The sequence below is a fragment of the Cynara cardunculus genome, assembly GCF_001531365.2.
Source record: "Cynara cardunculus var. scolymus isolate 2C chromosome LG 2, CcrdV1, whole genome shotgun sequence".
Taxonomy (NCBI): domain Eukaryota; kingdom Viridiplantae; phylum Streptophyta; class Magnoliopsida; order Asterales; family Asteraceae; genus Cynara; species Cynara cardunculus.
Window position 1 is genome coordinate 13,006,501 of NC_037529.1, and position 17,085 is coordinate 13,023,585.

Sequence of the window (17,085 nt, forward strand, 5' to 3'; positions counted from 1 at the left end):
TATGAGTTTATGCCAAACCTTATTTCTTATTTTGTTTTATTCAATCATTATAGTTTCAAGAGACAACGAGATCATAAGATTCTAAGAGGTTGTTTACTCCATTAAGTGCTTACCTGTAAAATTCAATACTATCACTTACTTATCGGGTAAAATTTTAGTTCTTTAAAACGGTTTCATATGCAACAATTTACCTGGTAAGCGTTAACCGTGGTAAAAGTCGTTGCTTTCACTTACCGGATAAAACTTGTGGTCATTTCCTTCGCTCTTACAGGGTAAAAGTTTTGGTTCTTGCCATATTCATTCAATAAGGTAAGAGACTTGACAAACGTTACCTAAGAAGTGTAACAAATGACCAATTTATATACTAAAATTGAAAATTACAAATTAGAAGACTAAAATAACAAATTATGAAATAGTCAAGGGGCCATTGTTGTAAAAAATAATCATAAAATTAAATTTGGGAGTTACTCCGTAAGACGACTTTCTTAGAAGAGTCTCGTGATGGAACCCAATATGAAATAGTATCTTTGTACATATATATATACCCCCAGCCGAGGGAGCTGCAGAAGAAGTAGGAGAGCATTTCGAAGTTATATATAAATGGCGGAAATTTTTGGTACCGATAGTAGTATACTTAAGAAGAAGAATGGAGGTTTTAGGGTTTCAATGTGTGGCGATGCTCAAGAACTCGAACAGATGTCCAGAGACGGCAGCCACTACAGTCTAACCACCGGAATTTTACCATCTCTTGGTGCCCGCAGTAACCGTCGTGTCAAGCTTCGGAGGTCCATCATCTCCCCTCACGATCGCCGCTACAGGTATGTATATATGTTTGTTTATGTATAATTGTATATGCTGAATACTGCTGTTTTTGGTGTGTGTTGTGCATACAGTATCGCACAATCGTATGTGTATATTTTTGATGTTATTGTTTATTCTGAAACTAGAATTTCGTTTTTGTTGAATTAATTTGAACTAGTAGAAATAGCTCGTAATTTCTGTGTAGAAGCTTCGTAACTTTGGATTCTGGTGAAACCGCCATTGACAGCAAAAATTAAGTTCTGAGGCGGTGATGCCAATGAACAGTCATGCTGCTATTTGTTGTAAGATATGCGTTGTCAATTGTACAATCCGATTTTGCACAGACGCACAGCGCATTAAATTACTGTCGTGAAATTTTTAAGATCATGTTCTCCTGTTCTTCGTCCAGTCTGGTGGACGGATTTCACAGAACAACTTTTTTATCATTAATTTTTAAGCGTTTCAGAATCCTGATTCGTGAACATCATGTTAATAAATTTTCATACTTCCAAAAGGTTGAAATTTAAGGAGGAATAAAAATGTTTATGGCGTTGGAGGTTCAAATATAAGGAGGAATAAAAATTCTTTTGTGGCCGTAAAGATTCAAATGCAATAACTCCGGACTATCTGTAAAAATCATACTACAAATATTTTAATCCTTGAGCACCGTGCTTTTTTAAATTTCTTCTGTTCACGGTTATCCTGCTTTTGTCATCAAAACCTGCATCCACCAATAAACTTTATTATTTTGCCTGATTGTTGAACATCATCTTAATAAATTCAGGTTGCTGAATTGTAATAAAGTATTTTAATTCTTGGGCACCATGCCTCTTTTATGTTTTTTAGTTCACGGTCTGATTTTATCATCATCATGATATTAACCAAAATTGGAATGATTATTTTATATTTATCGTATATCTTGATACGGTTCTTATTAAATATTTATTATCAGTTTAAAAACTGAAAGTTATTATTTACCATACAAAATCAAAGTAGAATAAGTAAATATATTAAAGAGTATCTTTTATAAAATGCATGATAAAGAGACGGAGATAATAATAGATTCGGTTGCCAACTTCGAGCTTTTTCGTCCTTGTACATTCACAAGAGGTATTAGGAATCTTGAGTTGATTTTGGATGGTGCATACTCGAAGAGAAATTCGAATGGAATAATTTTTGTTAGGAAATCTCTTATGATTCACATTGTACATACCGTCTCAAAGAATGATAGCTTTATGTCGAAATAGTACCTGCAAAAATTATATATATTTGTTATTCTTTTTGTACGTTTTCAACACCAGATTCAACTGTTTATACCTTTTGATCATTTTTCACTGAATATAATTGTATGGATTTTGAAATCCAAAACACGAATATGATAGCTAATGGAAGACAAAGTGAGCATTTGTTTTTCTTTTGTCTAATTTTGACCTTCTGTGGAAGAAAAGAATGACTTTGCGTAGAACGTGTCCTCAGGCTAAGGCCGTAGAAAGCCAACTTTTAATCAACATACCTAGGTGGGAATCTTTTTAGTATTCTAGATCATTATGCTCTTCTTTTCCTTTCTGTTCAATTTTTTTACCAACTGGTTGCTGATTATACCTTGCAAGGACTGATGAGCCATTTTCTTGTTTATTTTCCACTCCGTTTCTGAGAACACTAAAAATATTGGTCATGTTTTGCTTCCAAGTGTATCTTGGTTCCATCGATATATCAAATTCAATTCCATGACTGCAGATATTGATTAAGTGAACACTGAAATTCTATAAACAGACAATCTTTTCTAATTTCTACTGCTCAATTTTACCGAGATTAACCGAACTATAATCTTCAGGGCATGGGAGGTGTTTCTAGTAGCTTTGGTGCTCTATACAGCTTGGGTGTCTCCATTTGAATTCGGTTTTCTTGAAAGACCAGAGAGACCACTCTCAATCATTGATAACATTGTCAATGGGTTCTTTGCCGTTGATATTATCCTCACCTTCTTCGTAGCTTACCTAGATAAAAAGACCTATCTTTTAGTGGACAACCCAAAGAAGATTGCTTGGAGATATACAAAAACTTGGTTGGTATTTGACATTGTTTCTACAATTCCTTCTGAACTAGCCCGGAAGATATCCACTCGATCCTTTCAATCCTATGGACTCTTCAACATGTTTAGACTATGGCGTCTGCGCAGGGTTAGTGCCATGTTTGCCAGGTACATCGAGATCTTCTGTTCTTAATTTACTTCCATTGATGCACAAATTACAGAATACTACAAAGGGTCCAAGAAGGGAACCATAAATCTTAAAGCCATAGTGTTGAACTACTTCATTGTTTTATGTTGTAATTTATTCCCTTTGGTTGATGAGAACAGATTGGAGAAAGATAGGCACTTCAACTACTTTTGGGTTCGATGTGCCAAGCTTATATTTGTAAGTACTATGAACTACAAATGTTATATAATTTTGGACAGAAAGTCTTACTTATGTATATACACACATAAAATCTTGCAATTATGAGGTTACTATCAAGAATGTTAGTGGTAAGTGGACTAACATATGATCATTATAGGTTACCCTCTTTGCGGTACACTGTGCTGGGTGTTTCTACTATTATCTTGCTGCTAATTATCCTAATCCGGGTAGGACTTGGATAGGGTACGATAACGAGGACTTCAAGGATCAGAGCTTGGGGATCCGTTACGTGACATCCATGTACTGGTCGATCACAACTCTTACCACTGTTGGTTATGGTGATTTGCATGCTCAGAATAGAAGGGAGATGATATTTGTCATATGCTACATGCTTTTCAACCTTGGATTGACATCATACCTCATAGGAAATATGACCAACTTGGTTGTCCATGGTACCAGCAAAACTAGGCAATTTGTGAGTACATTCATTCTTGAAGCATTCTTTTGAAGTACATAATACTCTTGAACCCTTCACTCTAAGGAGGTTGGGATCTACTGGGAACAACTCGTATACTGCTGGACTAACGAGCTCTTGGTGGTTCTATGTCTTGTGCTGATATATGATTACTTGTTTGATTGTTGTAACTTACTTTGATGTATTGGTTTTGAGCATAGAGGGACTCCATTCAGGCAGCCTCAAGTTTTGCACATAGGAATCAGTTGCCCAATCGGTTGCAAGATCAGATGCTTGCACATTTGTGCCTCAAGTATAGAACCAACTCAGAGGGACTTCAACAACAAGAGACTCTTGATTCCCTTCCCAAAGCCATCCGGTCGAGCATTTCTCATTTCCTTTTTTATAATCTCCTAGATAACGCCTACTTGTTTCGAGGTGTGTCCAAGGACTTGCTCTTTCAGCTGGTATGTTCAAACACGTATCAATATATTATTAACTAAAACTATGAAATCATCTAATAATGTATGACAAAATTCTCAAGGTTTCGGAAATGAAAGCTGAATATTTTCCTCCAAAGGAAGATGTTATTTTGGAGAATGAAGCCCCGACAGATTTCTACATACTTGTTACAGGAGCAGTGGTGAGTGTTGGATTTCATATTTGTTCCAATTTTGCAGAGAGAAATTACCGTTATCTTCTAGCGCTCATTTAAATCTTTGATAATTATGATCAGGAACTTCTGGTTTCCAAAAATGGAGTTGAACAGGCAAGTCCTCTGTCGATACGTAAATATGTTGTCCGAATTTGTAAAGATTTTAATAACCACCTAACTAAATGATATTACACAAGTGCAGGTTGTAGGTGAAGCAAGACCTGGTGACCTCTGTGGTGAAATTGGGGTTCTTTGTTATAAACCTCAACTTTTCACAGTTCGCACCAAAAGATTAAGCCAGTTATTAAGGTTAAACCGTACCTCATTCATGAACATTGTTCAAGCCAACGTTGGTGACGGGACTGTTATTATGAACAATCTCCTCCAGGTTCTTCAACTTCTTTTTCTTCTCTCTCTTTAAACTAAGATTACAATCAAATGATATTGATTTTGAGTGTTGGTTTTTTGTGGGAGCAGCATCTGAAAGACGTACATGATCCAATTATGGAAGGAGTGTTGGTGGAGACTGAGAACATGTTGGCTCGTGGTAGGATGGACTTGCCCCTAAGCCTATGCTTTGCTGCACTTAGAGGAGACGACCTGTTGTTGCACAAATTGTTAAAGAGAGGTCTTGATCCAAATGAATCGGACAACAATGGGAGGACCGCTTTGGTATGCAAAATATTTTCACATATATTTGATTGCAACCCAATCTTTACTTGTACATATAACATATTGATTTAATTGATGTGTTTGGTGTTATATTCTCAGCACATAGCTGCCTCCAAAGGAAATGAGAACTGTGTGCTTTTGTTGCTAGATTATGGAGCAGATCCCAATTGCGCAGGTACTCCTTTTTTTATAGTTAGACCTATACATACATACATACACACATACATATATATATATACACATACATATATATATATACACATACATATATATATATATACATATATATATATATATATATATATATATATAATATGTATATAGTAGGGAAACAAAGAAATATGAACCACTAATCATGTGTTGTGAAACAATACATGTCAAGTAGATATGTTGCCATACAATATGATTATTTTTAATATGTACTTTTGTTTCACAATATACATGATTTAAGTATTGTGTATATTTTGTTTCACATTGTGAAGCAAAAAATACACATTAACAATAATCACATTGTAAGACAACACATTTTCACATGCATTGATTTATAACACATGATCAGTGGTTCTTTACCTTATATTGGTTCTCATTTGATTAATCAGATATGTATATGTACCGCAGTACCGTAAAGGTTTAGATGATCTATTTATACTCATATGTGTATTTTAACGTCATGGTTCACATTCACATTGGTTTCCCAGGATGACAAGTTATTGTACATTGACCTATACAGATTCAGAAGGGATGGTTCCATTGTGGGAGGCTATAACGGGTAACCATGAAAGGGTGATAGGACTGTTGGCAGAAAACGGTGCCAAACTATCCTCAGCAGACGTAGGGAAGCTCTCTTGCTTTGCCGCTGAGCAAAACAACTTCGATTGGCTCAAGAAAATCATCCGTCATGGAGGAGATATCACCCGTGCCAGAGATGATGGATACACAGCCCTTCACGTTGCTGTCTGTGAAGGGAACACCGAGATGGTGAAGTTTCTATTAGGTCAAGGAGCCAACATTGACCAACAAGATAATCATGGTTGGTCCCCCCGAGACTTGGCTGACCAACAAGGCCACGAAGATATAAAAGCCCTCTTCCAGTCCGTACAGCTCCCAGATGACCATCTGTTGACCAAACCAGAACCACTTGTCACGATCCCCGAGGAAAGGCGGCCCCGTCTTTCTCTAAGCATGAAGTTTCTTGGAAGGTTTAAAAGTGAGCCGGTAATGCCTCGGTCTGCTCCTCAAGACTCAGAGGACGTGTCTTGGGGTCGATCACGTCCGAGACGAAGAGGTGACAATTTCCATAATTCTCTTTTTGGGATAATGTCGAATGTCCGAGAGGGTGACAACAGTATAGACTTGGTGTCACCTAGGCCTAAAAGTATGATTGGAGCTGGGGTAAGAGAAAACTCGGGTAGGGTGGTAGTAAGTTGCCCGGAAAAAGGGGATGTTGCGGGTAAACTGGTGGTGATGCCGAAAAGCTTTGAGGAATTGCTTGAGATAGGTGTAAAAAAGTATGGTTTTCTAGCATCTAGGGTTGTAAACAAAGAGGGGGCAGAAGTAGATGGAATAGAGGTAGTTAGGGATGGTGATCATTTGGTATTCGTGAGTGATGCAAGTGAGGAATCAGACCAGAAAGATGGTGGTGATGCAAATCTAAGATAACACACGTACGTGCGCACACACACACACAATCTCCAATCTCCGTATTTTTTCAATTTTTTGGTTTTTGCTACAATGCAAGTAAGCAGATTGAGTTGTAACTTCCTTTACCTGTTAATATAATGGTTATTTAGAGGAGTCCGTGTGCTTTGCTTGCACAGTTGTGTCTTTCAAGGCTCTTGCTGACAATAAAACAAACTGTTTTTGACACGTTCGAACAATAAGTAATCAAATTACCCAACAATAACGTTATGAATCTGCTTGTTCCTTTTCTTAATCATCTCGTCCTACAGTGATCATTCAGATTTGTTGATCACGTAAAATACACACTAAACATGATTTAAAAAATACGATTATATAGTCATACGAAAAAGCATAAACCTTGTTATATTAAATGTTTACAAAAGAAGCTGCTCACGAGTCAAAAATATCAATAAGCCAATCAAATGAGAGGATTTCAGCAGGCCTAAGCATCGGTCAAGTAATCATGTTAAAGATACAGAAACAACTCTTACCACGATAGACGACCCAACCCATCATATGTGTGTGTGTGTGTATGTATGTTATGTTATATTACAAGATAGAGGAGTTTTATGGTGCATTCCTTTTACGATTCTTTGTTACTTATAGAACTTGATACAAGCAGCAGTTGAAGGTTTTTAACCTAGAAGAAACAAAGGCTACTATTATTATTATTACTATCATCTCAGGCGTCTGGTATTCATTTCTATGAAAGACTTACAAAAGCTTAAGCATCCTTAGGCGGTCCGCATGTTCTGGATCCAGTTTAGGAGGGGTGTAATGCCCATGAAGATCCTCCACCACATACTCCTACAGAAACAAGCAATGTTATCCTCATCATCTATACACTCAAATCTCTCTTTTCTCCCTATCTTATTTAATTTACTCCAACAAAAGAAAAAGATTAAAATTCCAAATTCAGAATTTTCAAGGGCTATTAACAAGTACCTGGGTAAGTTCTCTTTTGGTGAGGATGTGGTAGTGTCTCTGCCAAATCCTTTGGATAGCCATGGTAGCAGCAAGAAAGCCATAAGCGATACCAAGAATGACAAATATAACGACAAAAACGATAACCAGAGCAAAGCACGCTTCCATCGAGGCAGGAAAACAGTCCAATATTCCCCACCCGAAACAACAGTTCTGACAGCCAGCCATTCTAGGATCGCTATTGAGAGATGAACAATGTAGTATGAGCCCAAAAAAGCCAAGCAACACAAAGAAGAAGAGGACCCCTGTTGAATCAATTTCAACCGCTTTAGCAAGCAAAGTAGTATAGTACCCATACACATTTAATTAAGTATCATGACAATGCAGTTACAATCACGACTATATCCCAATGCAGTCGCTTCCAAGTTGTTTTTGTTGAGTTCATTTTTTATATATACCGACAAGGTGATTCTTCTTATATCGAAGACTTCATAAACATGGCACATAAGCAAATCAATTTCTTCTCAAGACAGTATATTTACGTGGTTCAACAATTTGCCTACATTCATGGTCATTGCTATTATTTCATTGTTCTCTCATGAGTCATGAGGCATAAGAAGAATTGTCATAAATAACAATTGATTGAAAAAGACCAACTAACCATTTTTATATTGATATGAGCATTCTTATATACAGTCTTGTGATGTTTTAGGTTTTCTACTATATTAAACAGATTATTTTCTTCAAGATCGTACATTTACCATAAATGGTAGGGAGGGTGAGAGCCTTTGGAATAATAATCACTGCCCGTTTTCCTTTTCTATCATACAAGGGAAAAAATACCTATACAGTAGTAGAATGGTATAGGATGCGTCGACAATATACGGTCCCAGCTGTCACTAAAAGAAGTTCTGAAAGAGCCATCTTTATCAGCAATATATGAAAGACCTCCCATCAGCCCAATCACCTGTATGAGAGAGTTGTCCGATTACTTAAAGAGGCTATAGAAGAAGGATATAGAACAATGTACAAACCAAATTTCAGATGATAATCATACTGCAAGTATTGCAGACAGATGGAACATTACACATTGGCATGGTGACGTCAAAGCAATCTCAAAATGTGAGGCACACTCATTTTTCTTTAATTATTACAAAATATAACTAGTAATAACTTGGAAACAGATTTAATGAACAAGTCCAAGAGCTGTAAAATCTTCAGTGAAGTCAACTTAGGATCTCATGATCATTATCACAGGAGATTGCAATTTATAAGCAGTTGTTCGCAATGATACAACTTTCAATTGATAGCAATGATAATAAGGCAGCAGGTGAGAAGGTGAAAGGAGGGTGGTGATCAGTTTTTATTATCTTGCTTGACTAGTCTCATTAGATTCTTATGTTCTAAGCTGCTATGCAAATAATGAATCAACAATTTTTCAACCATGAAGGCTGATCTCGTGATGGTTAGACATGGGTTAGGGTAAGGGTAAGGTATCCAACCAAGACTCAAATTGGGCTTTCCAACTTTCAGGCAGTAACAAGAAATTTGGACGGCAGTAGCTCTGAATGCACATTATGATTAATGATTATGTCCTCTAAAAAAAGAATGTTCTATATCACGTAGACCACAATAGTATTGAAGATAAGATTTCAGCAATTTCCTGAGTCGTTTGTTAACCAGCTAAAAACAAAAACCAAGACAGTTACCTAATTAGCAGTACCGACACTCGCAGCAGAGAAAAATTGTTTTGGAATAAAAAAACAAATGTTTTAAAAAAAACAAACTGAATTCGGGAGCACGGCTGCTTGAAAACGGTTTTTACCCTAGATAAATCCAGCTCTATTAATAACATAGTGCTGAGATGCTGCACTATTTAGTAGAGCTAGACATGAGTGTGATCAGCAACATCTTCATGCATACAGCATACACTATGAAAAGAGCAAACAATATTCCAGACTTCAAGACAGATGATCAAAAGGAAATAAATCAGTGGCAGCAAGTTCTTGTCTAGATATATGCTTGGCAATGGAGTTTGATGGAACGAAGAAATAGCTTTGCAAGTGATGAGAATCCTAATATTTTAGCCCAACATGTCCCAAGCCCAAGAGTGCTTCAAGTCTACTCCAGAAGGGCCAAAAGGGCAAATCAGGAAAGTGGCTAATATTTCTGTTAGAATGAGAAGAGAATAAAGGGCGTGGGGAGTAAGTGCATGGGGGTATGGAGAATTATCTTTTTTTCATTGGCTCTTAGCTTGGTAGCTTAGAGAGAGGGATTTTCCCTGGATTACTAGTGGCTGTTTTCTTTTCTTTTCTGCAAATTCAATCAAACCTTCCTTCGTCCATTTCTCTGTTAGTTAAATTGTTTCAATTCTATTACCTCATCTCTATCAGCAAGTAATCACTTAAAACTGCTTTCAGATGATTCTAGCATGCAATCAAAAAAGCGAGTGTGAATATTACTATTTCACACCACATGTACAAAGGACACAAGTTCAATGTATTCAGCTAGTAAATCAAGCAAATACAAATTATAAAGAGATCATTAGAGACCCACAATATAGTAGGTCCACAAGGCAACCTAAGAGGAGGAACACATATTAAGCTCAAGAAGCTCCTGTATCCCTGCTTTATAAAATGTGTAAGGTACTTGGATTACGCAGCGACTCTTAACACAGTTACAAGGTAACCCTTGGGTCCATAAACCAAGGAGAAACATCATATTGAGCAAAAGAAGCTTCATCACTCCTGCTATACCAAGCGTACAAGGCCACTTAGGTTACAGGGTAACCCTTCTGACAGTTAGATAGAAGGAACTAAGCCTACATGTCAAAAGCTCATTATTGAGTTAAAATGAAAGATAGACTAGGTGGTTAAAGGAGCATCAAATATACAGATTTTTCTTTAAAAACTGTCAGAACTAGGTGAGAAATATCAACCAGAATAACCACTGGTTCATGATCCAAGCAATTGAAAGAAAAAAAAAAGCGATCACCCTAAAAGGGGGGATAGAGGGGCCACAATAACCCACAACCCAACTTTGTAGGTTCAAAAGAAAATCTGTTTACCACAACAGAAGATGATCTATATCATGAGAAAACAAGAAATGAGAAATTCTCACCGTTTGTACGGCCAGAAATACAAGGAAAACATCCCTGGCAACAAATAGCCTGAATTTTATTTTGCGCCAGGAGTTGTCTTTTAACTCAACAACTTGAAGATGAAATTGAGCTTTGCAAGTCATGCAATGTGAAAAGGCAAACCCTTCCTGTTGAGAGTAACACGTAATGCATTAAAACTAGAATGACCCAATTTTCCCAGTAAACATTAGGGCAACCAGTAGCCCTCACCTTGACAGATCGCCAATGGTCAAGGCATCCACGATGCACAAACTGCTGGGTGCCTTTGCACATGCATGGAGATATCAGATCGTCATCTATGATAAAAAAAAAAAAAGACAAATTTCAATGAGATGTAAAGTACGTAATGAGAGATATTCTTACCAATAAAATCATAAACTAAAAGTAAAAAAGGTTTAAGAACTGACACCACTCCTCCACAACTGGAAATAACTATGCCAACAGCACACAATCTGATGTTGACATAACATATAAACTTTGTTGGATTCTCAGGGCGAAAGCACACATTACAGATCCATATACTGGTTATCTTGAACACCTTTACAAACATCTCAAATGCTAGTCGTATGAGAAACAAAAAGCATATAAAAGAAAAAGGAATAGCTAATGCAGTTCCAAAAGATATAGAGAGCAGAAGTGCTTAACTTTAGCATTTGCTGGGTAAGAAGATCCTCCTAAATCAGTCATCAAGAAGATTTACAACCTAATAATCGAAACTGCCAACACAATTATCATCATCTGGTATTTTATTACCTTCCGAGCATTCTTTATATGAATCTCAAGAAAACCATGAATATCAAAATCAATACTCCTCAGGCTACAGCCATTAATTAGTTAAGGCACAAGTATAGTATCTCACTCCGCCACTAACCATAGTTACACCATCACACTCATAGCCTGATGGGCACAGAAAAACAGGTATGTGGACTTCTTTTCTGGAACATTCAACCTGATTTAGCTTGAGTAAGTCTTGTTTTTATGTGTCAGCAATACCATTTTCATCTACAGGCTAATAACTACAGTTAACACCTTTTTACAAGGGTTAATCATCAGGGATATAAAAGACCGTTCTCTAAAGCCATGCAAATTGGATATGCAAATTGCAAACTCGTGAAACTGAACCCTGTGCTGTCAAGTTTCTATTAACCTACGTAATTATGACATTGAGAGGTACCAGTACCACTTTTTGAAATAAAACCTACTTAGATTAGGGAAAATGCATATAAATATTGTGATTCACAGTCAGCATAGAGCAATGAGAATAAAAGGGATAAGAAACATAAGGAGTTCATAAATTGCTCGCAATCGAAAATCAGAGTTAACTAGTAGTATATATTCCTGAATGATCCCCAAAAGTCACCACCACACTCCACATATCAAACGAATGAGACAACCCCCCTACAATTCAGTATCTTTTTGGGAACCTTGATAGTGGAGTAGATTTTTGGGATTGAGGAGATGGGACATCAACATAAGAGGACCAGGGCAAATCTAGATTCACTACAAAACACTAAAACATCCAATAAGTTCATACTTGATATAAGTATTACTAAACTTGCATTTCCTTTCTCTTGCATAACATGTCTTAATCAGCAATTCTACCAAGAATCATTTGAAACAGCCATAGTAACCCATGTGAATCCCTCTCTTGAGCAACCTTAAGATAAAACAAATGCAACAACCAACTCTAGACTGCTTTTGTCAAACCATCACAAATACATCAATGAACTACACAACCTTAAACAAATTCATGGTTTAACATACAAAAGCATTTTCTTACTTCATTTTTCCTTAATCACTACATTAAATGTATAATTTACACTGTTACGCTGATTGTGATGTAACAACTACAGATATCAGACAACGATTGGTGATCTTATACTAATATAATCATAAGCGTAGAACTCAAAAACTGAATGAATTACTAAATATAACACCGTCTGGTCCTTGTTACATGAACAATTCGAATTTTACAATTCATGAAACATATAACATTCACCTTCCTCCCCGTCGCATTCAAGACAAATACGACAAGTGGCTATCGATCCAGCTTCAACATCTTCATTCGTTATTTCACTATAGCCCGAGGCGGCCGCCGCTGAACCAGAACCAGCATTTTGGTGATTCTGAAGTAGAGGATCTGTATCGCTAGGGTTTCCTGAACCCCTTGCTTCTAGCTCTATTTCTCCACTCATTAGCAACTTTTAACCTAAAAAATCGACGAAACCAGAAAAAATAAATCGTAGGTAGATCATGAAACAAAGGATCAAATAGACATATGACAGTGAGGATGAAAAGTGAAGGAGTGATCGTAGTATCAAGTTTAAGTGAAGTGATTATAGGATGAAACCATAGCTGAAATGATTTACCTGAAATTTGGTTGGGAAGAAGATGGTGATAGAAAAGCCGTCAGCTCATGGAACCGACTACTGGTACGTGGTCTCGGCACTCATCTATTTATCTATTTATATCCACTTCTCCCAATTAAGTTCCTTTTCCGTCCCAAAGCACCTACACTTTCTGTTTTTGGTTTATCTTTAAAAAATAAACTCCCATACTGTTTATCAATTTTTTTATTAAATTATGTATGAGTAAATGTATTTGTTTTGATAAATTTATCTGTCTGGATAAATGAGTGGTGTTGTTTATTTTTTATCTGAATCAACAGTATGAATAACATAAATGACCGATTTACCCCCAATATTAATTATTTAAACATCAAAACAAAAAATCATAAAAAGGCTGAAGATGGGGTGTCTCATATGAAAAGGAGGCGGTGTTTTAAATAAGGGGTAGGGGTGTCATTTTTGTGGCTGAATTGGGACAACACATAATTTTTATCTGTGCGATTAAGCCGTAAGTAAACAACTCAAATGAGTTGTGCGAATAAGCCAGATAGGCCAATAAGCCTAATTAAGCCACAAGTAAACAATTCCTTATATAATATGGAGCAAGGCGCGTCCTTGTCGATACAAAAAAGCTAATAGCTTGTTTGTAAGACGAGGATCACGCTATGGCATTTTGAGGCATGTTTTTTTTTATAAGTCATGATTTTTTTCTTAAAAAAAGTTATTTTTTTAGTTTTATTTTTTTTATATTTTGTGTTTTTATACTTTTAAATTAGATTTTACATTTTTAATAGATTTATCTAATCACATCACTCACAGTTTCACAAATTCATGAACTCATGATTAAAATGAAGTTATAAAATTATATTTTTATGTTTTATTTTGAATATTTAATAAAAGATTATTTTTATTATAATAGTCTATGTGATTTTTCTTCTTCTAATATGAATGTATTTTTTTTATCATTATTTGGTTAAATGATATATATAAAAAACAAATAATATACATATAATTCTATTATGACATACAAATATACCGTTTTATATCACGTCTTGAAAAATATCCTGTCCTGTAAAGCTTGAGAATTGATTTTGTTGTCACGTCACACCACACGTCATTTTGAACCTTGATCAATATTATTCTCTATAAGTTTTCTCAAAGAACTTACAATCAATTTTTATGGACTTTTTGTTTTAAAGATTTTAGTATTAATTATCTATATTATATTATAAAGCATTTGAGAAAAATTCTTAGAAACCATTTTTTATGCACGAAGTATTGTTTATTGATACATACTACTTAAAATTTATGATTACAAATAATTGTGCATAAATACAACTTATTAAAGCTTCATATTTGAATATGTGTAACTAACTGCAGATAAACATGATCAAATATTGAATAAACATATCATTTTAAATATAAAAAATCTAAAATATAATTAGGATAATCATTGAGTTCTAACAAAATATTTTAGTTATTATCTTTATAAAAAATTATATTATTTAAACCTAAATTAAATTCTCTGTTACTAAACCTAAATTAAATTATAATTAAAAAATTAAATTAAGAAAATTACACCAAAATATAAGAACTTCTAAAAAGGTTAATTTGATACTGATATTGGTATTTTTTTTTTTCAAAATTTTATAATATTTTCAAATTTATATTTTATTCAAAAATAAAAATATTATCACTTTCTCAAAACCACAAAAAACCGTATTATATCGACATAAAAAAGAAATAAAACGAAATATTGAAATCAAAATGTATTTCGATGCATTGTACGAGTACCCTTCTAATATCATCTAATATGTACAATTTTATTATCTTAACATGCTTTTAAAAAAAATTATATAAAATAATAATAATTCAATCATTTCTCTATTTAAAATAACAATATAGAGAATTTATTGTGTAAAATAGTGAACAAAACATTCAATTGCATTTTTAAGAGAATGTGTTAGAATTGGTCAGAAGGTACTAAGACAATAAAACATAAGAGAAATTAATTAAATAATTTTCATCTTATGGTTTCTCCTCTTAGTCATTTCCCTCCTAAAATCACCAAATGTCACTATATCCGCAAAGTGGCAGGTCAACAATTTAATTACTTGTTTAGATTTCATTGTTAAAAGCATAACACTAGCTCAAATATGGTTTTCTTCTTGTCTAATTGAAATCGTCATATTCTCAGCTTATTACTCGAAACTTTGAAGTCCAATTCCCGTGGGTACATCTCGGTATATTTACCACTTTATTACTTGAAAGCGATCATAGTAATTGGTGTACATTTGTACTGCTATTGTGCCATATTTACGTGTGTGTATTTTTGCTACCACATATCTATATATTTACAATTAAAATAACAAATTCATTGAACTTGAGCAAACAAACATATTAATTGATCTCGAGTTTGAGCTCGTAAATGAGCATCAAACTCGAACTCAAATATTGAAATTTGAAAAATTTGCAAACCACGTTATTTATACAAACCGTACAAATTTCATTCAACCAATTATAATTTTTCATTTTGTTCATTGTTTTTGTAATTATGAGAGGTTGATTAATCATTTTTATTGTGGAGGGTGTTAATCATGGATATTATCATCTTCGTTATTTTAATTTTAGAGAAATACATGAAACAGTTTCATTAAAATTTCATTAAGTATTATATGAAACAATTTCATAATCATATATGAAACAACTTCATCAAAAAAGTATTATATGAAACAATTTCACAAGATTAAATAATTTCATGAAAAAATTTCATAAGATTAAACAATGAAATCGACGGATGAGGGTGGTTAGCACGGTTTATACAAATTGAGTGGTTTACATTTGATCATTCATCTTTCTCTCTCTCTCTCTCTCTCTATATATATGTATATATATATATATATATATATATGAACTACAAATACTGCATAATATTTGTTGATCATTATTCCATATATGTGTGGTTTTATTTTGTCCACTCAAACACAAAAATAATTTCATTGCCATTTGTATTAAATTCAAATTCAAAGTTAAAAATTTCTTCAAATGATCCATCGTTATTATCTTTGGTGATAATGGTGGTAAATATATTGGCTTAGATCCTACTCCTGAATCTCATTGCATCACTAACCTAACTTCCCCGCCTCACACGTCTGAACACAATGACTGCTCAGAGTGGCATCATCGTCACATTGTTGAAACCATTTTTTCTCTTCTCACTCACACTTCTATGCCACTTACATATTGATCTGTGCTTTTGCTAATGCTTGTTACCTCATAAATCATATGCCAACTCCTAAACTTAATCTTCAATCTCTTTATCATAAACTTCATTTCCGCTTATACGCATTTTGTGCACCAATGTTATAACACTCCTATTTTTCCCCCTTTTTAGCTATCTTATTTTCCGTTTATATCCGAAATTATATCTTATTATCTTATTTTCCTCTTTCTTGTTTTATGCAGTTAAAGTTGTGATTTACCTGTTTTATACCAATTGAAGGCTAATTCAAGCTTATGGATAGGTTGTTTGTGTTGCCAACACTTCCAGAGCATTGATATGCATGTTTGGATAGCTTTTTAGAGAGCTTGGTACATTCAGCCACATGTTTTGGAATCAAACTTTTTATGGCTTGGAAATCAAGTTCTAAAGACTTTTTAAGGACAAATTAGTTGTTGTACTTCTAGACTTAAGTAGGACAAACCACAAGGGTGGTGTCTGATTGGTTTAAGCTTGACTCCGAAGGTTAAAAGTATCAGGAGGCCCCAGGTTCAAATCCAAGAAGAAATAAAAATCCCCTTGTGGCCACGGAGGTTCAAATGTGGTGACTCCGGGTTATCTGCAAAACAGGTGGTTGCCCTGTGATTAGTTGGCTCGCATAGCAGGTTGGATATCCAGGTTAATCAAAAAAAAATTAAAATAAATTAATTAAGCTTTTAATGTACTTTTGTTGACTTTAAATATACCTTGGCTTCAAGTTTCTTTATTTTACATTTTGCTCCCCTTTAGTGGT

The 17,085-nt window shown here is 34.7% G+C and overlaps 2 protein-coding genes across 4 annotated transcripts; one reads left to right on the plus strand and one right to left on the minus strand.

Moving 5' to 3' along the window:
• The first annotated feature begins 501 nt into the window (after positions 1–501).
• On the plus strand, positions 502–6,775 carry LOC112507118 (potassium channel AKT1-like). Of its 2 annotated transcripts, none has more exons than XM_025111549.1 (11): positions 502–818; positions 2,636–3,001; positions 3,161–3,218; positions 3,358–3,675; positions 3,876–4,121; positions 4,199–4,297; positions 4,391–4,423; positions 4,512–4,697; positions 4,787–4,981; positions 5,081–5,156; positions 5,712–6,775. In XM_025111549.1, the coding sequence occupies exons 1-11, from the start codon at positions 601–603 to the stop codon at positions 6,638–6,640; spliced, it is 2,724 nt and encodes a 907-aa protein (XP_024967317.1). In that variant the 5' UTR covers positions 502–600; the 3' UTR covers positions 6,641–6,775. The 2 variants fall into 2 exon arrangements, with proteins under 2 accessions (XP_024967317.1, XP_024967318.1); XM_025111550.1 differs by having other exon boundaries at positions 5,680–5,767.
• Positions 6,776–7,232: 457 nt separating this feature from the next.
• On the minus strand, positions 7,233–13,179 carry LOC112507119. 2 transcript variants are annotated; one of them, XM_025111551.1, is made up of 8 exons: positions 13,094–13,179; positions 12,724–12,933; positions 10,935–11,020; positions 10,706–10,852; positions 8,429–8,552; positions 7,607–7,890; positions 7,380–7,468; positions 7,233–7,301 (listed from the first exon to the last, which is right to left on the minus strand). In XM_025111551.1, exons 2-8 carry the CDS (start codon positions 12,917–12,919, stop codon positions 7,262–7,264), a joined length of 966 nt encoding a protein of 321 aa, XP_024967319.1. In that variant the 5' UTR covers positions 12,920–12,933; positions 13,094–13,179; the 3' UTR covers positions 7,233–7,261. The 2 variants fall into 2 exon arrangements, with proteins under 2 accessions (XP_024967319.1, XP_024967320.1); XM_025111552.1 differs by having other exon boundaries at positions 7,233–7,468.
• Positions 13,180–17,085: the final 3,906 nt, after the last annotated feature.

Bases quoted from the DNA above. Each gene is read 5' to 3' on its own strand.
- LOC112507118 (XM_025111549.1), top strand. From the start codon at position 601: ATGGCGGAAATTTTTGGTACCGATAGTAGTATACTTAAGAAGAAGAAT. The intron at 3,002-3,160 runs GTACATCGAGAT...TGATGAGAACAG, and splicing joins GTTAGTGCCATGTTTGCCAG to ATTGGAGAAAGATAGGCACT. The intron at 4,424-4,511 runs GCAAGTCCTCTG...ACACAAGTGCAG, and splicing joins CCAAAAATGGAGTTGAACAG to GTTGTAGGTGAAGCAAGACC.
- LOC112507119 (XM_025111551.1), bottom strand. From the start codon at position 12,919: ATGAGTGGAGAAATAGAGCTAGAAGCAAGGGGTTCAGGAAACCCTAGC. The intron at 11,021-12,723 runs GTGAATGTTATA...TTTTTATCATAG, and splicing joins TGAATGCGACGGGGAGGAAG to ATGACGATCTGATATCTCCA. The intron at 8,553-10,705 runs GTGAGAATTTCT...TCTCTCATACAG, and splicing joins TATTTCTGGCCGTACAAACG to GTGATTGGGCTGATGGGAGG.